Genomic DNA, 19,731 nt, shown 5'->3' on the forward strand with positions numbered 1-19,731 from the left:
AGTATGGGGGAAAAAAAAATCACAGGTTCAAAACAGAAAAGTTAGAATTAAACAACTGGGTCCTAAATGTTTCTCATTCAAATTACTTTTAGTCCTGCGAGTTTTATAAAATGTGTCTAATTGGACTGTAAGGTCTTTCAGGATGGTTTCTTAGGTTTCTACTTTTCAGTAAAACACTAGACACACTGCTGGCACAACAGAAATAAATAACCATCACAAAGTAATGCTGAAATTTTATCTTTTGCTGATTACTATGGAAGCATTAATTCAGCCCTATATCTTTAGGTACTGTGGGGATCAAAGATTCATGCGTGATGCTGCAATCACAGACACAATAGCAGCAGGGTCACAAAAAATTCTATCAACTCGAAATATCTACTTTACCCCAGTTACAGTTTTAATATTACAACAACATTTTTACAGTACAGTTGTTTCAGGAATGAAAGTTTTTTGTTTTTTTTTTTTAAATTAAGGGTCACTTCACATACATTAAATAATTAACCATCAAATTGCAACTGTGTGTTACACGTCATGGCATTCTGAACACAAAAAAAGTTCTCTCAGCAAAACCAACTCCAGCATTTTTCTTTAAAACTGTAAACAACAAAACTTTAAAATGCAAAGATATGTCATATTAAAATAAGCATAATTTTTTTAAAGAGGAAATCCTGCATTTAGTGATTTTGTTATTTAACAGGAAGTTTTCGTTCTGTACATTCCAATAATTACTCTGGGATAGCCTCACACTTAAACCTTATTGTTTCAAGTTGACCTTGTAATTTGCAACGGCTGTTTTTTAAAGACTGGGACTATATAAAAAGTGTTGATTCTACATGTATTATCTGAGTGCATATAATTTTTCTAATAGCTCACAAGTAACTAGCAATTAAAATGTTTTGGAGGGGAAGATGGAGAGCTTAGTTACATGGTCTAAAGAAAAACAATGAACTCAATATTTATGAAAGCTGTGGGATCACTGCCCTTCCCAACTTACCCTTTTAAGGTACAATATTTATTATGCATTGCATCATGAGCTGTTGCTCATTTTGCATTTCAGCAATTCTCTGCAAATTAATTTTCTTTCTATTGCAGCCAAGAAAGCTTAATTTTAAATGGATTACCCTACTACATGAACATTTGAGCTGCTTCTTTGTTGCAAGATATAACTTACTGTTACTTTACATAAATCTGTTAGTGTAGCACTATTTGTTAAAGTAGATTTTGTTTAGTAGGCGACTTATTTTAGGCTAAGTAATCAGTTCTCCAGTCAACTGCTTTTGCATGTGTAATCACATAGTAGTTACTTTCAAAACATTCCTCGGTAGGGTGGTTCAACTTCTTTCTTAAAAGCAGCTGAGCAACTTGTCTCCACACCATTCTACCTCAATATTTAATTATCTTTTGTTTCCAGTCAGTTGTTGCTCAATTTAATAATTCATAGACACAAAAGCAATTATTGTACTTGGGTGCTTTTAATGGCCCTCTAATTTATGTTCAGATTTTCCCCCTCCCCCCTATACATGAGCCTCTCTTTTCTCATCAGGTTTAGATTTTAATTATATGATATTTGCAAATTTAATGTCAGATGAGGCCTTGGAGAACAGGTTAGGTAGACTAAACAAAGTTGTACTAATGTTTGGATCTCTAATTAAAAAAAAAAACACAGAATAAACTGTGCATTTTATCATGAAAGCCTAAAACACTTGCCAGTTCTACAGGGCTGAGGAGGGTGGAATAGCCTGTGACTCAGCTGGGGAAGGAGGGCACGGCACAGGACTAGCAGGTGTAGTAGAAAAAGGCAAGGAGCAAGAGAGCTGGTCCCTGCACAGACCTATCTTGGATTCCACATGGTATGTCACCAACTAAGGGCTGCACTGCACTGGTAGCACAATGCTGTGAATTACAAACTCCTACATTGCACTGCAATGTTAAAATTAAGCAAATACAGGGGCTTTTGGACCATATGTTTATCAAAACAACAATCCTGCTTCATGGTAAAGAGGGCAGAGACACCCCCCCTCTTACTTTTAGTTTTCCACCTCCTTTTCCCCTTCGCAATTGCAACAGGAGCATCGTATCTGGCTAAAATGATAATCCCCTGGCTTCCTTGTTTAATTGTATCATAAGAACATTTAGAAAACAGATAAAATGAGTTATTGTCTTGATGCCTGATTATGTGTCATTTGAATTACTGTATAACTGATTAGATAGATGTGTCAATTTGGCATCACTGAAGTAATTATAGATCTTCAATGTTATACACACACACACACACGCACTAATATAGGTTAAAATGAGGCTCATTCCTTAAAGTTTTTGATGTAAAAATCAATCTGAAATAGCTTGGTATGCTCACAAAACTTAAAAAGAATCTATTACAATGTTCCCCTCAAAGTGAGTGCCTTGTGTCTCTCACCTCCGGTAAAGTGGAAATGTTGTTGTTCTCCAAATTCAGTTCATCAAGTTCACTACATTTCGCTAAAGATTTGGGGATTGCTGATAGTCTGTTGTACCTTAGGCCAAGACGACTTAGACTGGACAAATTTCCTACAAATGCAAAACAAAATGTTATTAATGTATATGTCATTTAGTAGTTTGGGCACAAAAAGGAGAATTAGGAGTCTTGTTCTATTTCTGATTCTTCTACTGTGTGCAATTAGTCAAGTAATTTAACCTCTCCAGTTCTCAAGTCTCCCCCTTGGGCAAAATGAAATTACCGCCTCCTTCACAGGGACACCGAGGATATTAGCTGATATTAACGTATTTTCAGATCCACAGATGAAATATGCAATAGAAACAGAACATGCATGTGTTTTTCTAGAAGTTTCACAACAGTCATTTTTTTGATATTCTTCCCTTTTGGTCTTTTCATGAGGAAGTCAAACTTTTACTTGTAGTTTTCCATTCTTTCTCCAAAATAATTACAAGTTACAGTATTTTTACTAGAAACAGTGCAGTTGTAGTCATTTTACTACATTATTATTACAAACTATTACAGTTTAGATATAATGAGATGAAGTTAAGTAAAAAGAAAAAGAGGCTGAATATCAGGGAAAATATCCCCAACAGTGACAACTGCAAGCTGGGGAATAACTTCCCCAAGGAACGTGGTGAAAGCCTTATTGCACTAAACTTTTGAAACCAGACTGGGCAAAGTGAATTATAAAGGACCTGTCCTTGTACTGTCAAGGAGAGAGACCAAGTGATCTAATAAGTCTTTCCCATCTGTAACCTCTGATTCAACATAATTTCTATAGAGACTTTGTGATGAGTCTCTGAAGGAGACACTTACTGTAGGAGAAATATTTGCCCTGCAGATATTGGGCTTAAGTCCCAACGAATCAGAAGTCATGTCTGCAATGGATATCTATGGCATTTTGCTCAAGAGCATGGGAAAATATTTCATTTGTTGCTAATGAAGACAAAGTGAAAATTAGGGAAATGAAAGGAATAGTGACTGAGCTAGTTGCAAGTTTATAATTATAGCTATCTTCCTCTCTTTTTAAAAATTATTTCTACACAAAATGACCAATTCTTCTAGAGGTTTTCCTTAGCAAAAGCAGTGAATTTTTTTTATTTTGAAAATAATCTGTACTACCAATACAGCTCTTCTACGTGCAAACTGTAAACTATACAGGTAGAAATTCTATAACCAGTTTTATGCAGCTGGTAAAACTAAATAATTGTCTATTCTCTTCTAGAAATTATTCCATTTACATATTTACTCTATTTCTAAACTAAAATAGTTAACTACATGCAGAGTTAGTAAGTCCTAATGTCATTTACAATAGGGATGTTAAAGGGCGAGTAATCCAGTAACTGATTAACAGCCAAAATTTCTGTCAGTTACTTGGTTACTGTCCTTCTCCCCGCACCACGGTATTCTGCATTCAAAAGGCTGAACCCACACAAAGGCGGGATCAGGTTCTTCCCTGATTTTAAATGCAGAGCAGCAGGGGAGAGCAGAGGGGGAAGAGCCAGTGGAACAGAAGCTATGCCAACCTGTGTGCTGGCTCAGCCTTGTAAATGCAGAGCAATAGGGTAGGGAGGGGGAACAGAAGCTGAGCCAGCCTGTGTGCAGCTCAGCCTTTTAAATGCAGAGTGGTAGTGGCGGAACTGCCAGTCCCTGGTAGAACTACAGATAAGCAAATGCTCATTGGTTAGTCAAGTAATTGGATACTCAATTACATCCCTAATTTATAATGTATTAGGAAACAACTCATATCATTGTACCACTATCATAATGCACTAAGATTTTCCATTTGAGGGTAGAGTCAAAATATATTCTAACAGTTCTTCTCAGAAATGAACTAACATTTAACAAGATGATTTCTAAATGAATAGCAAGCAAACATACAAAATACAAAAATCCATCACTTGTTCTTTGCTCTCTGACTTGCTTTTTGAGATACTTTGAAATTATGTCACCAGGCACTATGGAGGAGAATGTAATACGGAGCAGAGTAAAGGCCACACATTGCTGACTTGACATTAGTAATACAAATATAGGCTGTGCCAATGACAATATTGTAAACACAAGGTGTACTATTTCTATCTACACCAGCAATTTGGGCAAAATGGAACCTCAGAGCAGCTTCTGTCAGAAGATTAGAATTATACACTTTTTCAGAAAATAAGGTAGGAAAAAATTTTAAATTATGAAAATAAATACCACCTGTCAAACCATCTCCAAATCTCCTATTTCTTTCTACCTATTTCCATTAATGTATCTTCTCCTAAAGAAAGGCAGACATTTACTAGTGGCTGCAATATATCACACCCTGGAACTGACTCTGCAGCTCACAATATCCTTCCTGCATCAGCACACGCAGCTATCCCAAAGCGAACAATATGGCTGTTAGTTCAGAAGTAGGACATGCCAAACCTTAAGTGGTTATCATAACATTTGCACCAGTTTACTAAAGGCTTTTTTAATCCAAAGAGGTAGATAAAAGACCTTAAATATCACGTATTTATTATGTTCCTCCCTTCTCCATTCCAAAAATTAATTCAGCAGCAGATTAGGTGAATGGCTGGAGTTCAGGTGATTGAATTTCAGAAATATTTAGCATGTGGCAGTACCTTTAACTAAAACTGCATTGGTGGGTGCTCAGAACCTTTGAAAATAAAGGTCCTAATGATTTACATACCTCTTTTAGCATCTTTACCCTCTTTACGTGGAGAGTCACTAACTCATACCCTGACGTAGGATTCACAGGGGAAAGCATAATGGTCACCGGAATTATTTTAAAGCAGGGCTTGCCCTGACCATATAGGTGAACTAGGCGACCACCTAGGCAGTGAGGCTTTAAGGAACACCAAATTAAAGAGAAGTGCTTTTTTAAAACTCTAAAAATCTGTATATTAATATATCATCATGGGGCCCCATATAATTTCTGAAAATGGGCTTATGCATTTGTATAACTCAAAGACACTTTGGACTAAGTTCTGCTGTATTGTGCGCCATGATCCCAAAGATACTTTGCCCAGAAAGAATGTGTGTTGTGTTCGACTTGAAAAGTTTGGCACAAGGCTTCAACAAGACTGTAGAAGAAGAATCACAAGTACTTGTAAGATTCCTCTTCTTAAACCTTTGTGCTCCAAGTGGAACATAGGCCATCTATAAGTCTCCTCCCGTGTGTCTCGGGACAAAACTTCTAGCTGATTCCAGGAGTACCACAGTTGTCCCTCAGTCTCAGTAGATCTCTACATTGTCCGAGGTTGTCTTCTTTTGCATTTTCCTCGCAGGTTCCATGGAAGAGCTTGATGGACTATGCTGGAAGATGGTTTTCTGAGAGTGTAGCCTAGCCATCCCCACTTCCTTCTCTTGATTTCAGTGTCAAGTGGTTCTTGCCCTGCTCTGTTGCAAAGCTCCTCATTTGTGACAGTCTTGCCATTTGATGCGAAGGATGTACTTTAGGCATCTGTTTATGAATGTTTGTAGCTTGTGATTTGAAGACTTTTTAGTATGACATCCATACAAGAGCACACACTTCACATTTGGGTTGAAGATCCACAGTTTCGTCTTTGCAGATATTATACACATTTTGGGAGTAGGGGAACTTCGAAGCTGCATGGGTACTTCGAGTGCTTGCAGCTCCACTGCTTGCTGGCGGTTCAAAGTTGGCAACTTTAAAGTTCATGAGTCAAGAATTAGGCTAATGAGGTGCTGCATATGCAGCACAGCACCTCATTGCTCTTCACTGACTGGGCTCAATTACATGCCCCCTTCAAAGGAGGAGGCTAGTGTAGATGAGCCTGTGAAGTAATAGTAAAGTCCTGATTTTCAAATTCCTGACTGATGTTAACTAATACCACTTTACACATTCCTTTCCGTTCTAATTTGCAGTAATCTAACCCATCTGTCTGTTGGTGCAATATTTGTTCAAGAACTCCTTCAAAACCGTAAGAGCTATGATCACAAAATCTGCTGTGCTGCTTCCTCTTACCCTAATGTAAACTAAGGTCAGTGTTTGGTTTTACCTGGAAAGTTGCAAATGCCTGAAATCCCAAGATTCCCCAGAACACGTAAAAGGAGGGGGCAGAAAGATGAGGGAGGTGAAAGGGAGAAGCACAAACAGAAGGGACATGATACTTAGCGTGGCAAGCCCCGTTAAGTAGCTCTCCAGCCAGCAGAGTCTGGCCTCATCCCGACAGCCTGCAGACTTGGTGGGGGCCAGGACGGTGACATGGAACTGGAGGGGAGGCAGCTCCCTCACCCTTAGACAGCCTGCAGGCCACAGGAGGCACTGGAGACTGGGGGAGAACTTGGACGTACCCAGATAGCATACAGGCTGTGGGAGGGTCTGCTCAAGGTCAGGGGACAACAGTTGGAGGGAGGCAACACCCCAGAGAGCCTACAGACCATGGTGGGCAGCTGAAGTGTGCATCCACCCAAACTTGCCTCCCCAGACAGCCTACAGAGTGTAGAGGACCAGCTGGAGTGGGGCAACATCCCTGAGCTTATCTCTTCGCAACCAGACAGCCTGCAGGAGGCAGCCACTGAAGCCTGGCTCTGCCCCAGACAGCCTGAAGGCTGTGGAGGGGCTGCTGGTGGGGAGGGCCACTCCCAGAGCCTGCCCCTGTCAACCACCTGCAGGGGAAGGGAAGCCCACAGGAAGCTGGGGGCCCCAAAAGCCACACCCCACATCAACATTCCATGGGGGTGGGTGTTTGCAGGAGTGACGGGCAGCCCCAAGAACCTTTCCCCCCTACACAAACAGCCTGTAGGTGACAGGGCACTGGCGTTGGGGGGTAACCCCTGGAGCCTGGCTCCCCACTCAGAAAGCCTGCAGGCCACAGGGTGGCAGGGTAAGGTAGGCTTTCTCCCAGAGCCTGGTGCCCCCCACTGGAGTTGGGAGGCAGTGCCTGGAAGCTGGTCAGCTCCTGGAACACCCCAAACAGACTGCAAGATGGAGTTGGCTGCTGGAAGCTGGGGTATAGACAGGGGGTGCAGGGCCAGGGGACAGCTAGATAATGGGGTCTAGCCACAGAGTGCTGCCCTGCCCCCTAAAGGGCTGCAGGATGGGATACCCACTACCCCAAGCAAAGACCCCTTGGAGAACCTGCAGGCCTGGGGAGCAGCAGGCTACGACTACAGGTCTGGACTACAGACCAGTAGGTGTAGCTGGAGGCCGAGTTCAGCCCACAGAGCCCCAACCTCCATGCAACAAGCACGGAGTCCTGGATCCCTCCCTCCCAGGAGGAGTCACTAGACAGGGAACGCAGCCCCTGTCTCCTCAGGAAGAGCTGTTGGCTGGGGGAGGCTGCCTTGGCCCCCTGTATGGAGCTGCTGCCGTAGCAGCATTACCCTTACTGCCATTGGTGGCTGCTAGTAACACCCCCACTCCACCTTCCACAGCCCTGCCCTGAGGCCTCTGCTCTAACTTCTGCACCCCAACATGCCTTGACTTCTGCACCTCCACCCCCTGCCTTGAGCCCCCCACTTTCAACTCCCCATCAACCCACTACCCTAAGCCACCAAATGCCTGCCCCTCCTCACCCCAGCCTACATTTGTCTTCATTTTTGAAAAACCATGGTCATTGAAAAACAAGCATGTATATTTTTCATTTATTTTCATAAAAATCACTTCAGTTAAAGAGCTGAGCAACACCAGGTACATCTGTTAGTGTTAATAGAAATTCCCACCTTCTGTTTAATTTCGAAAATCATTTTAAGTGAACATTGGAAAGAAAATAAATTGAAGTTTACTAGTTTTATGTTAATATGATGTCAACGCCTTTATAACAATGCACCAGGAAACGTTTCATTAGATAGAAAGCTACATGTTCTATTGTCCAGTGGCATCGCAAATTCGTAAGTTCTCTTTTTCCATGTGTCATTTACTCTACATGTAATCATTCTTACTAACCATTTTGATTCGTTTACCATTTAGTTTAACATAAATAGCATTCTACTTTATCATTCTTCTCCATTTTGATAATTTAGTTGAAACTTCAAAGTGCCAGCTACTGAACAGTTTATCCTATACCATATAACTGTGTTAGATTTAATTAAAAGGTGAAAAAAACAATATTAATTTTTTTACATTGCTCATTTTGAATGCCTAGTAAATAAAGGTGAAATTTCATTCTGCGCTTCTCACTTTTCTCAGTATTGAATGGGAGGTGGGGCTCCGAAGTCATGGTTCATCTAAGGCACCAAATACCCTAAGACATGATTTAATTTCAAGGTCTTGACACAAGAAATGTTTCTTCTTAACCCCTCTGAGTTAATGTCAGACTTGACCTGGGAGTATGATAGTTTATATATCCCTTACAAATACAAAAATGAGAATTAAGACTGCTGAAAGGCTAACATCCCACATGATCACTAAGTTGACTGATTGATGGACATCATCTTCTATGATGCCGCTGGTAAGCGACTAAACCAATCCTTGATTGGCAGAGTCGATTACAGATGTCACATAAAAACCGTCAGCTGCAAGGTATTGTACGTTCTTTTTGGATCCTACACTCTTCTTGTATGGCCTGGACATGCTGACTCTCAAAGCTATTAAGAGCCAGTACTGTGGTTTGCCACCAGGACAATCTGTCTTGAACTAAAGTTTCCAGATCATTTGGAGATATGCCACATGATTTCACATTGGCCTTTAAGATATCTTTAGATAATTTATACTGACCACTGATAGGGTGCTTTCCATGAGTAAGATGGCCATAAATGGATATCAAAGATAGTCTTCTGTCATCCATCCTCATAACACAACCAATTCAGCAAAATTGTTCATGAGCATTGCTTCCATGCCCATGACACCACACAGCTTAAGAACCTCCATATTAGAGGTTCTGTCCCACCAATTCATGTGGGCAATGTTCCTCAGACAGCACATATGGAACTGATCAAGTTTCAGAACATGGCAGTGATATATTGTCCATGACTCTGTGCCATACAGCAGTATATTCAGGACATCTGCCTGATACACTGCTACCTTGGATCACTAACAATGGAAAGTAAAAAAACGTCATATACCCACTTCATTTATTGGAGATGAGTATGTGAAACAAACAGCATCTATAGAATGGTTAGGTTCATAGTCAGTTATCATTGAAACCATATCACAGCAATTCTTTGAGGCATGACCCTGCAAAATATGCACACAATGTTTCAAAGGAGAACAAAATTAGATACATATGAGCATGTTAGTTTGGCAAATAGAAGTATTACAAACAACTCCTCTCCATGATAAATGTCTTCTAAAAATGTTTACATTCCAAATTTTGTAATCTTTGATACAACTTAAGGTATTATGTCTAAGCCATTTTAAGTTTCAGCTTGTTTTTCTTCAAATGCAAGATGCTGACTCGAAGAAAACTTCTGCAAAAGTATTTTTGCTTAACCTTCTTCATGCAAGATCCAGATTGCCTTGGGGGAATCACATTTTAAATATTCACCTTCGTACCAATTATTTCAGTTCTGTTTTACTAAATGCCAATTTTGTCATTGTCAGAGAATAACATTCTTCTTAATAGGCTCCATTTGTTTTCAGGATTACTTATTTTTCATGGGGTAGTAGTTTTGCAGCAGTTGAAGCACAGAATTCTCAATCACTTCATTAGGGCGGCTACAAAACCAGGCATTACACATTTCACAAAGAGGTGGCCATTTAATTTATACAAAAGTGAATTTAAAAACTGCGGGGGGGGGGGGGCACAAAAATCTCTCAAATTATTTAAATCCAATTTGCTACTATGACCAGAAATCTAAATCTAAACAGATTATTGTAAAATAAATTCTCTCAGTGTTCAGCTGTACATGGAAAAATGATTTCTGCTGTCAGCCAATTGCTATGAGGGAAGGCCTGAAGAGAATGAACAACCGTACATATGCATAATTACTGATCTGCAGAAAGTCTATTTAAGGTGGTGCATCAGTTTTGGCTACATCATCAGTTTCTGTTTGACAGAAGAATATTCTACTCAAAATTTTTCAGAATTTAAAGAGACAAGATCTAGAAGTCTCAGCACAGAAGTAGTAACTCCTGAATTTACTCAACAACTCTGTTACACACTATGGTACTGAACAAGGCCCCTCCTTACTGAAGCATCACCATCCTTCCCTCTCCCCTACCTTCTGTTGTTCTAAGCCCTTTCAGAACTTTTGAGTAAGGGTAGTGCAGAAGTGCAAAGCATCACAACAAGATGGGTAATGATTAGTTTGTCCACTGAATTCAGTCTACATGTCATACATCGGTTACCACATTTTTGTCATCTGAAAAATGTCATGCAATTTGTCTCAATCTGTGCCTTTAGTTCCTTATTATTATTAAGATGGCATCAGTTGCTCTTTTATAGGTGCAATATCTATGAGTGATCCTGGACAATGCATGATAGTGCATTCTAACACAAAATATCTATAAAAATTACAGAATTCAAAGTGTGCTCCCTTAACAATTTTTGTTCAATAGAGCTCAATGTTCTTTGATGTATTGTTGCAATTATCTATTGCAAAGTACCATGGGCTTTAAATCCTTTGACAATCAATAAATCTTAAAGGGTAGAGAACTATAATGGAAACACTTAAATGCACAGGTTTTATGATCATGTAAACCTTTGTACTTTAATTATATGAGAGTAACTTGTTCCAATGAACTGTGAACCTGTTTTATTTTATGTTGGTCTGTATGCTTCCATTGCATTAGAAAAATGCTGGATAGCAAACTAACCTATAATTCATTAAGTTGAACACTGCAGAGTATAAGGCTGCAACACAGAAGAGAAGCAACACAGGTTTGGACAAACTAAGATGCTACAGTTGATGACAAAACCTGAAGCAGACAAGACCTAAGCGTTTCTAAAATGTTGAGAAATGGTGTTCGGTACCTTCTAGCAGATGTTGGGTAGCTTCACATGAAATAAAAAAACTGGACCATGGTGAAGTGTGAAGAGTCTATTCAGATACCCAATGAACAGTCTAGAGGTAATACATATGTAGGCTACAGCTCTCTATTTAAACGTGATTCAGATATTCCCAGTCATGGTGAGGCGCACTGTAGATTTGAATCTGCCTAAAGAATATTTAGTCTGTAGGTATCAAACTTTAGTCTTTGCAGATGTCAAGCAAACACTATCCACAATCACTGTGTCAGTTACGAGGAAGCAAAAGAAGATTCTTGCCCATACAAATAGAAGGATACAGCAGAAGAATATTCTTGCCCATATATTTAAGCCAATAATACAACAATCCAATTATGAAATTTTGAAAGGAAGGAAGAGAGCAGATTCATGAACTGCTTAGCACTTTATAACTTTCATTAAAGACTGTCAACTTCAAAGTGTGTGCATATGCAATGGACTTCAATAAGTTGCTCACACATAATTAAGCCTCCCAAAAGCCAAAACTGGACTCTGCATTTTGTGTTACAGTTTTACAATGTTGCCAGATTGTAATGGAGTGGGACATAGACATGCTTCTGGAATATTTTTACAGCTACGGAAACAAGACTTGATCTGTAATTCAAACATTCTTCAAACAGAATCATAGAACTAGAAGGTCCTTGAGAGGTCATCTAGACCAATCCCTTAAGCTCATGGGCTGGGTCTAAACACCAGATAGGAAGAAGGGGCTTTCGAAAACTGGGGGGTCCTTTCGGAAGGTCCCCATCTCCACGGGTGGCGCGCGATTCGAAAGCTGCACTATGGAATCGCCGTGGCCGCCATTATTCTAATGAGACACTGCATATTCATGGCAGTGCCTCATTAGCATCTTTCAAACCTGCTCATTAACATGCCCCTTCCAAAAGGAAGGGGCTCGTGTAGACCCAGGGATGGAAAGACTCAGAATTATCTAAATCTGGTTCTCAACCTTTTCATTAGTGCGCCCCTGCCCCCCCGCCCCCGATTAGCCTCCCAAATCATTCACAAACCCCCTATCTCATTCCCCAAACTGTCTGAGGACACCCAAAGCCAATTCTAGCTGCTACGTACACTTCATTAAATGAAAAAGGAAACCACAACATAGACTTCTGGACAGCAATTAATATTATTGGAAGATATTTAACTTAAAAATAATAATGGATTGTAACTTTGCAATTTATTTAAAGCTTATTTTCTATGATCATTTTTAGCTATATTTTTATTCTTTTCATGGACCACCTGTAAGACCCTCACAGACCCCAAGGGTCCACAGACCCCAGGTTGGGAACCAATGATCTAGCCCGCCCCAACAGGTGTTTGTCTAGCCTGCTCTTTAAAATCTCCAATGATGGTGATTCCACAATATCCCTAGGCAATTTATTCCAATGCTTAACCTTCCTGACAGGAAGTTTTTTTTAATGTCCAACCTAATCCTCGCTTGCTGGAAGGCATCACGCAGACATATAAGTTTTGCTTTTCCTCTACCTGTCTTGTTCCTTCAGAGCTGTCTTACTTCACCTGATGCCTCCTCTTTGAATGACTAAATTAAGCTACTGGGGGATTTGTTCCTTCATACTGTGCATAAACAGTTTAAAAAATGCTGAGTTGCAGCTTAAATGCCTATATCTATAAGATGGTACCTACCACGCACTAAATAATAATCTTGTCCCCTAACATACAAGTATGAACAAGCGAACACAGATAATATGTGAAGTAACATCAAAAATATATACATAAAGCAAATGAAACATTTAGTAAACCACAGTTAAGATGCTAGAAGTCAATCTAATTTATACAAATGAACAATATGTAAATATTAACTATTTATTCTGTTTGCATAGGGAGATTACTTTTAGATAAAATATGGGAAGTTTGACCTTTCCATTGCAAAATTATGGTGAGGGAGCCACTAAAAATGTTTTAGAATATATATCATAGAATTCCACAGCGAACTGTAAAACACAACCTGGGACTACTACTTAGAATTTCAAAGGAATTAATAATCATTGAAAGTTAGCTAAACATACCCTACACTGAGGCAATTTAATTTTGTTTCTCTGTTTTTACTTGGTTCTCGTCATCCCTCTAATCGAATGTAGATGCAATTGTAAGTCTTCCAGATAAAAATCTGAGGTTAAAACATCCTGAAGTGGCAACCAGCAGAATTTTAACGGTCTCTCAGGATGATGCCTCTTAAAATTTTTGGTTCCATGTGAGTTGCCATTTTAGCATGGGAGCTCAAATGCAATGGAGTAAAACAGAGTCTAATTTCAGAAGATTTTTCTTTTTACTGATGGACCATCCTTCAGAAATCAAAAAATGGAAAATGTCTCCAGTAATGTATCATGTGATGTTCTCAGAGTCATTTTTGCACTACCTCTACTCCACTTACTACTCACTGTTCTTTTCCTATTAAAATGGCTGTTGCTCTAAATATTCATAAATAAGACATCTGACTATGATCAAGCTAAACACATTTTAAATGAACATGTGTAAGTGTAGAATGATGAAAATAGGAGAGAAAGATGGAAAGATAGAGAAAAACAATTTTAAACGATTTCTGACCTGAATTCCAATGTTACCTGTTGAATTTCTCTTTCAGACTTCTCATTTTTTTAAAAAAGTTAACAAAATTTACATAGAGGGCATGAAACTATTTAAGACTGCTGAAGAGAAATTATAATTGTAATATGGATTTTAGTGGACAATTCGTTATTTCATTCCGTCTCAAAAGAGCCAATAAATTATTCTCGCCTTCATTTAACGCCTCTTTTGTATGTTTCCCCCCAGGTTGTTAGCTGCACTGCATGTTGGCATGAGATGCTTCATAACTAAAAGCAGAAAAAAGTGTATTTTCCAAATATTTCTTCAGAAAAAACCACTGACTCATTAAAAACAATCACATTGTATAACCAATTTTGACTGTATACTGTCTCTCTTTTGCTTTATGGTGCTTAGAAAATGCTAGACTGCTGCACAAAGCACATTTTTCTTATGGGAAGTGATCTACATGTAAAGTAATTTACTACTTCCAAACAAATACTGATATGAATTCATTAAGCCAATATCTGCCAAACAAGACATTAGGTCACTTCCTGAAAACAAATATCTAAATTGCCATTTGTTATAGTATAAAGTGCACTTAGAAGAAAGTGTTACGTGTAACAGTTACACACAAACAGTGACTAAATTGGCTTTGCTGTCCTTTTTCATCTTGGGTGTTGTGCAGTTCATTCACTGCCATTCTTCTCACCATTACAGTGGTGCCCTTTTGATAGCAACTCCTCATCATTCCAGTACACTTACTAATATCTGAGGAAATATTCGTTAAGAGTTTTCTGTTTTTATTAGAAACCTCAGTGCACGCCCACAAAGCTGTTTGTGGTAAGTGAAGGCTCACCTAGCTAACCAAGCAGTAAATGCTTCTTACCCAAGAAGCATCCAGCAAATAAACACAAAAGTTGACAAACCTTCCCTTTTCTGAACAAAATCAGTTTCTATTAGAAGATGTTTTCTTTGGGGGGGTGAGGAGAGAGACAGGCCTAGCAAACTGAAAAGGCAACATAAATAGTAACAACGGATTGATTCTAAATTAAATATTTATGATCAGCATGTTTTGGTTAGGTTCTTTTTGCACTGACTAAACCAGTCAAACTTTAACAATGCTTAGACATCAGATGTGCTAGAACTTGGCAATGTGTGGATGTTGCAAGAAAATCATTGCACTCAATCAACAGGTGAGCGTCAGAGTGGAAAAAAGGAGAGCAAAAGAGGACTAAGAAAAAGATTAAAAAGCTGGAAAGTTCCTTAGCTAAGAAAAAATACAAGTCTGAAATAAAGCAAGTGCCAAGCTTCAGATTCCAAAGCCACAGACAACTTACTATATTTCTGTCTCCATGCTAACAATTCTAACCACAAAACAAGTTATAACCTAAAAAATTCAAGCCACAGCTTGCTTTCATGTTGTAACAAAACCATCAGGGCTAAAAAATAAAGCCAGTGCTGCTGAACTTGCTAAGACTGCCTCTTTTGTACTATGCATAAATGTAGGTCGATCATTATCAAACAGCAGAGTTTCATTCTCTGCCCCCCCACCAGAAAAACCTCATATTTTAACAGACTTATACTGAACTTTATTATATATAGTAACAAATAATGCATTTTGAATGACCGCTTCATCTTCTATCAGAAACACTTGTATACAACTTTCTGATAATGGCTGATAGTAATCAGATTTTTCTTCCATTGGTGCAAAAACATAATCAGACTAAAATCAAAAACAAACAGTTAGCAAAGTGTGATGTAATCTTCCATTAGTCAGCATCTGACGTGGCAGACTGTTGAGCTGCAAAGCACTGATGTTCTGTAGAGATAGCACCATGTGGGCATGGCTATATAGTTAGGTAAAGAACATAAATATCTGTAAGAGGCTACAAAACATCTTGAAAAGCCAAAAGTATGCCATTGGGAAGCTATCGAGAAAACATACAGGAAAAAACTCTCTTTGGCAAAGTGATGAGTTGAATCATTGACAGCAACATACTAAAGATTACTATCATTTTTTCAGTAAACCACATGTCTATAAAGAGGCCCAAGCTACTTCAACTGCATCATCAGTAATTTTCCAAACCTCTCAACCTATAAACTGATTATCTAAAGTTGTATGACTCCTTCATATCCACTTAAGACTATCTTCTGGAGGCATGGTCTTCACATATAGCCTATTTTAAAGTTTTACACACACTGCTCTAAAAAAACGATAATGATTGCCTTTCAATAAATCTCTTGATCTAGTGTATCAATATTTTGTACCAAAAATAATACTAATGACCTAGAGTAGCCAGCTGGCAAATGTAGGCAGTCACCTATTACACACAGGCATTAGCCATTTAAGTGGAGACAATTCTTTCCTTAGTTCTATAGGTGGCAAGCTGCTACTAACCCTTACAAATAGTTTCCATCAGACTATTAAGGCAGAAAAATTTCTCTTAAATATAATTCTGCTCAGCAATCTTTTCAATGGACACTTTATACTGACAAAAAGCAAAGTCTAAAAATAATAGAAAAAATAAAGTAAAAAAATTTTCAAAGAATGAACCACATACTTAAGTCGAGAGAATCACAAATAAATATCAAGTATAAAATGGTAAGTTTCTATTACGGTGATGTGAAAAAATTAATTTTAAGACATCCAAGCTCATTTTCTGGAATTTGTGTGTCAGTTATAATTTCTAAGTTGTGTATAGAAATCTTTGAGTCATCTTTGATGTCAATTAGAAGAGCATTTATTGGTAGAAAGTAAAAAACAATACAACACAAAAAGACAGTTATTTAGGCAAACATACACAAAAAAATGTTAAAACCAAACAGCCGCAAACTGTGTAACTTCAACAGGTGGAGTCAAATTTGAGATCTCTGGAACTCAGAGTATGAGCCTCTACATCTTGAGGTAAGGCTGTAGAGGAGACTCACTCTTTGTCTGTGTAAATGCTCTAAGTGCCACAACATAGGGCAGTAAACCATACCCCTAGATATGTGGGTTACATTTATTGGCCTCATACCTAAGGAACAAAAAGTTACAGATGCAAAGAAGAAAAACAGAAAGAGGAGCAGGGAGACTATTTTGTCTGAAACATTCATAGCTTTTTTTTAAAAAAAGAAATGGACAGAGTCCTCTTCCACAGAAGAGATTTTGTAAATCATTAGTGTACATTAGGGAGGTAATCAGGAGTTTGGAAAGGTCAAGGTCAAAATCTGGTTGACATGAACACTACACCTCTAAACTGAAGTTAAGATAATTTTATTTTGGTAACAACATCAGTCTTGATGAAAGAGTTGAAATTAGAGCTCTGCTTACAAATTGTACAATCAGATGTAAATTCCAACTAGAGGGAGGTGTCTTAGGTTTAAAATATAAAATTAAGTTGAGAAGACCAGGAACAATACATATTTCATTCATGTGAACTCAATTCAGATAGAACTCTTTGGGTAAAAAGACCCAATATCTTCCTGGTGAATAATTTGCTGCTAAAGATAGTGCTTCTAAATGGCTCTTTACTCGTTTGCTCCTCATCTATTTATATCCTCATTATATACAGAAAAATAATACTGAAATGCTCTATTAATATTAGATATTGCACGAGTGGTTTGCTCCCCCAACAAGGCTGAGAGAACTTACAACCATGATGGGCTGGTTTTTTAAATAAAAATACCATATCCATAAAAGTCTATTAGCCAGAAGGTAGGAATGGTGTCCCTGGCCTCTGCTTGTCAAAGGCTGGAAATGGATGGCAGGAAACAAGTCACTTCATCTTTGTCTTTGGTCCACCCCCTCTGGGGCACCTGGTACTGTCCACTGTCAGCAGACAGGATAGTGGGCTAGATGGACCTTTGGCCTGACCCAGTAATGGCCATTCATATGTTCTTATTGGTTTTATTCCAGCATCTCTTCGGCAAATATTTAATTAAATCAGAAAAGGCCTCACCCATGCACTCCTGTGAGAGATTTTGAAGCTAATTAGGAAAGAACTGCTTCATTTTAGTATTCTTACTTCCAATCCCAACTCCAAAAGCTGTATTTTACTGAGTGTGAAAGTAAGTTTGGGAACTTGGAAGAGATATACAAATTATATTATTAAAAAGTAGAAAATAAAGAATAAATCAGTACTTGAAATTGATTGTGTAAATCTCCATTTTTCTCTACTCAAAGCAAATATTGAAATACAAGCTAGCACATATACTTAAACTATTAAATTTTAACATTTATATAACACTATTCATCTGGAAATAGTTTTAACAAAAAGAACTACTCGCTACTGAAGTTCACTATGTGGTAGATAAGCAAACAGTGTTTCTATTAAACAACTTTCTCAGGTCCAAGAAAACCCAGCATTTTCTTGTTCTCAGACTTCTGTTTAGACCATGCTTCTCAAAGTATATCCCAACTTAAATGCTACAGCAAAACAGCTGGGCCGTGGCTACACTAGCCCCCCACTTTCAAAAGGGGGATGCTAATGAGCCACTTTGGCAGCTGCTAGTGAGGTGCTGCTATGAATATGCAGTGCCTTCTTAGCATAATGGTGGCCACGCACATTTCAAAAGTGCCACTTTCGAAACGCACACTGTCGGTGTAGACAGGGGCCTTTCAAAAGGACCCCCCCAGATTTTGAAAGCTCCTTCCCATTCAGTTTTGGGAAGAAGGGGGCTTTCGAAATCCTGGGGGTCCTTTCAAAAGGCCCCTGGCTTCACTGGCAGCGTGCGTTTTGAAAGCAGCACTTTTGAAATGCACACGGTTGTCATTATGCTAATGAGGTGCTACATATTCATAGCAGCACCTCATTAGCATCTGCCAAAGTGTCTCATTAGCATCTCCCTTTCACAAGGGGTGCGTGGGGGCTAGTGTAGCCACAGCCCTGCAGCGTAGACTATATTTACGCCAATGGTAAAGCCTCATGAGGTGGTAACTAGGTCCAAGGAAGAATTGTTTTGTTAACCTAGCAAGCTGAAAGGGGGACTTGGGTTGCCCAAACTCTGTCACACAGAGGTGTGGATTTTTCACACTCCCATGTGAGATAGTTGGGTTGAACCATTTACGTGCAGAACACCTTTTGAAGTAGTTAAGATTAACAATGTCAGAGTTGGCAAGAACTTAAATTTTAAAGTGTATATCCCTCTGAGTTCTTGATAGTGAAAATGTCCACACCAAAATTCCTATCCCTTCTATAGTTATAGACCATCTTTCATTCTCAGGATTTTCTATTCTTATTGTTCAGTGACTTAAACATTTGGAAAGCAGTGTCTTCTCTCCCCAAATCCACCTTTACATACCTATTGTTTCTGGCAGGTCCAAGAGCTCATTGTGCTGCAAGTCAAGATTGGTGATCTGTGTGCAATTTCCAATCTCCTTTGGAAGATGTTCAAGCTGATTGTGCGCTACATCCAGAGTTATGAGGTTACACAACTCACCTGTGAATACACCAAAAAACTAAGTTATTTTTAATGTCTGGGTCTAACAAAGAAAACTGCAACATGGAAATTAAAATACATGGTCGGATACACTACAGCGACAATTTTAAATAAATGATTGTGTGTACCTTAAAATTATGGACACGTAATATTTCTGACATACCAGCATCACAATCTAGTACAATCCAATTCAAAGTCACATCAGCATCCTTTGAAAATAAAGTACATATTTCAGATATCTGAATGAATCTCAATTAAAAAAAGACTATGATAGCTATCCCAACTTTTGATTTGGTAGTGTAAGCTCAGGAATGACATGAGTGTAAGAGCTTGATTATTCTTTTCCTTCATCCTTTTCAGCTTTCTCAAAGCTGGGAACATCATAGAGGTAAA

General features: G+C 38.7%; 1 protein-coding gene across 8 annotated transcripts in view; it reads right to left on the minus strand.

The window, feature by feature from the left end:
• Positions 1–19,731, minus strand: part of SHOC2 (SHOC2 leucine rich repeat scaffold protein) — a 135,134-nt gene that overhangs the window by 48,989 nt on the left and 66,414 nt on the right. For all 8 annotated transcript variants that reach the window (XR_012646190.1, XM_074999185.1, XM_074999180.1 and 5 more), the window contains exons 3-4: positions 19,201–19,338; positions 2,417–2,547 (exon numbers count right to left, since the gene is read on the minus strand). Coding sequence is in view for 7 of the 8 variants with exons in the window: in XM_074999185.1 (XP_074855286.1) it covers positions 2,417–2,547; positions 19,201–19,338 (269 nt within the window). In the remaining variant the exon portion in view is untranslated. The remainder of the gene's footprint in view (positions 1–2,416; positions 2,548–19,200; positions 19,339–19,731) is intronic.

This window comes from Carettochelys insculpta, chromosome 7, assembly GCF_033958435.1.
Source record: "Carettochelys insculpta isolate YL-2023 chromosome 7, ASM3395843v1, whole genome shotgun sequence".
Taxonomy (NCBI): Eukaryota; Metazoa; Chordata; order Testudines; family Carettochelyidae; genus Carettochelys; species Carettochelys insculpta.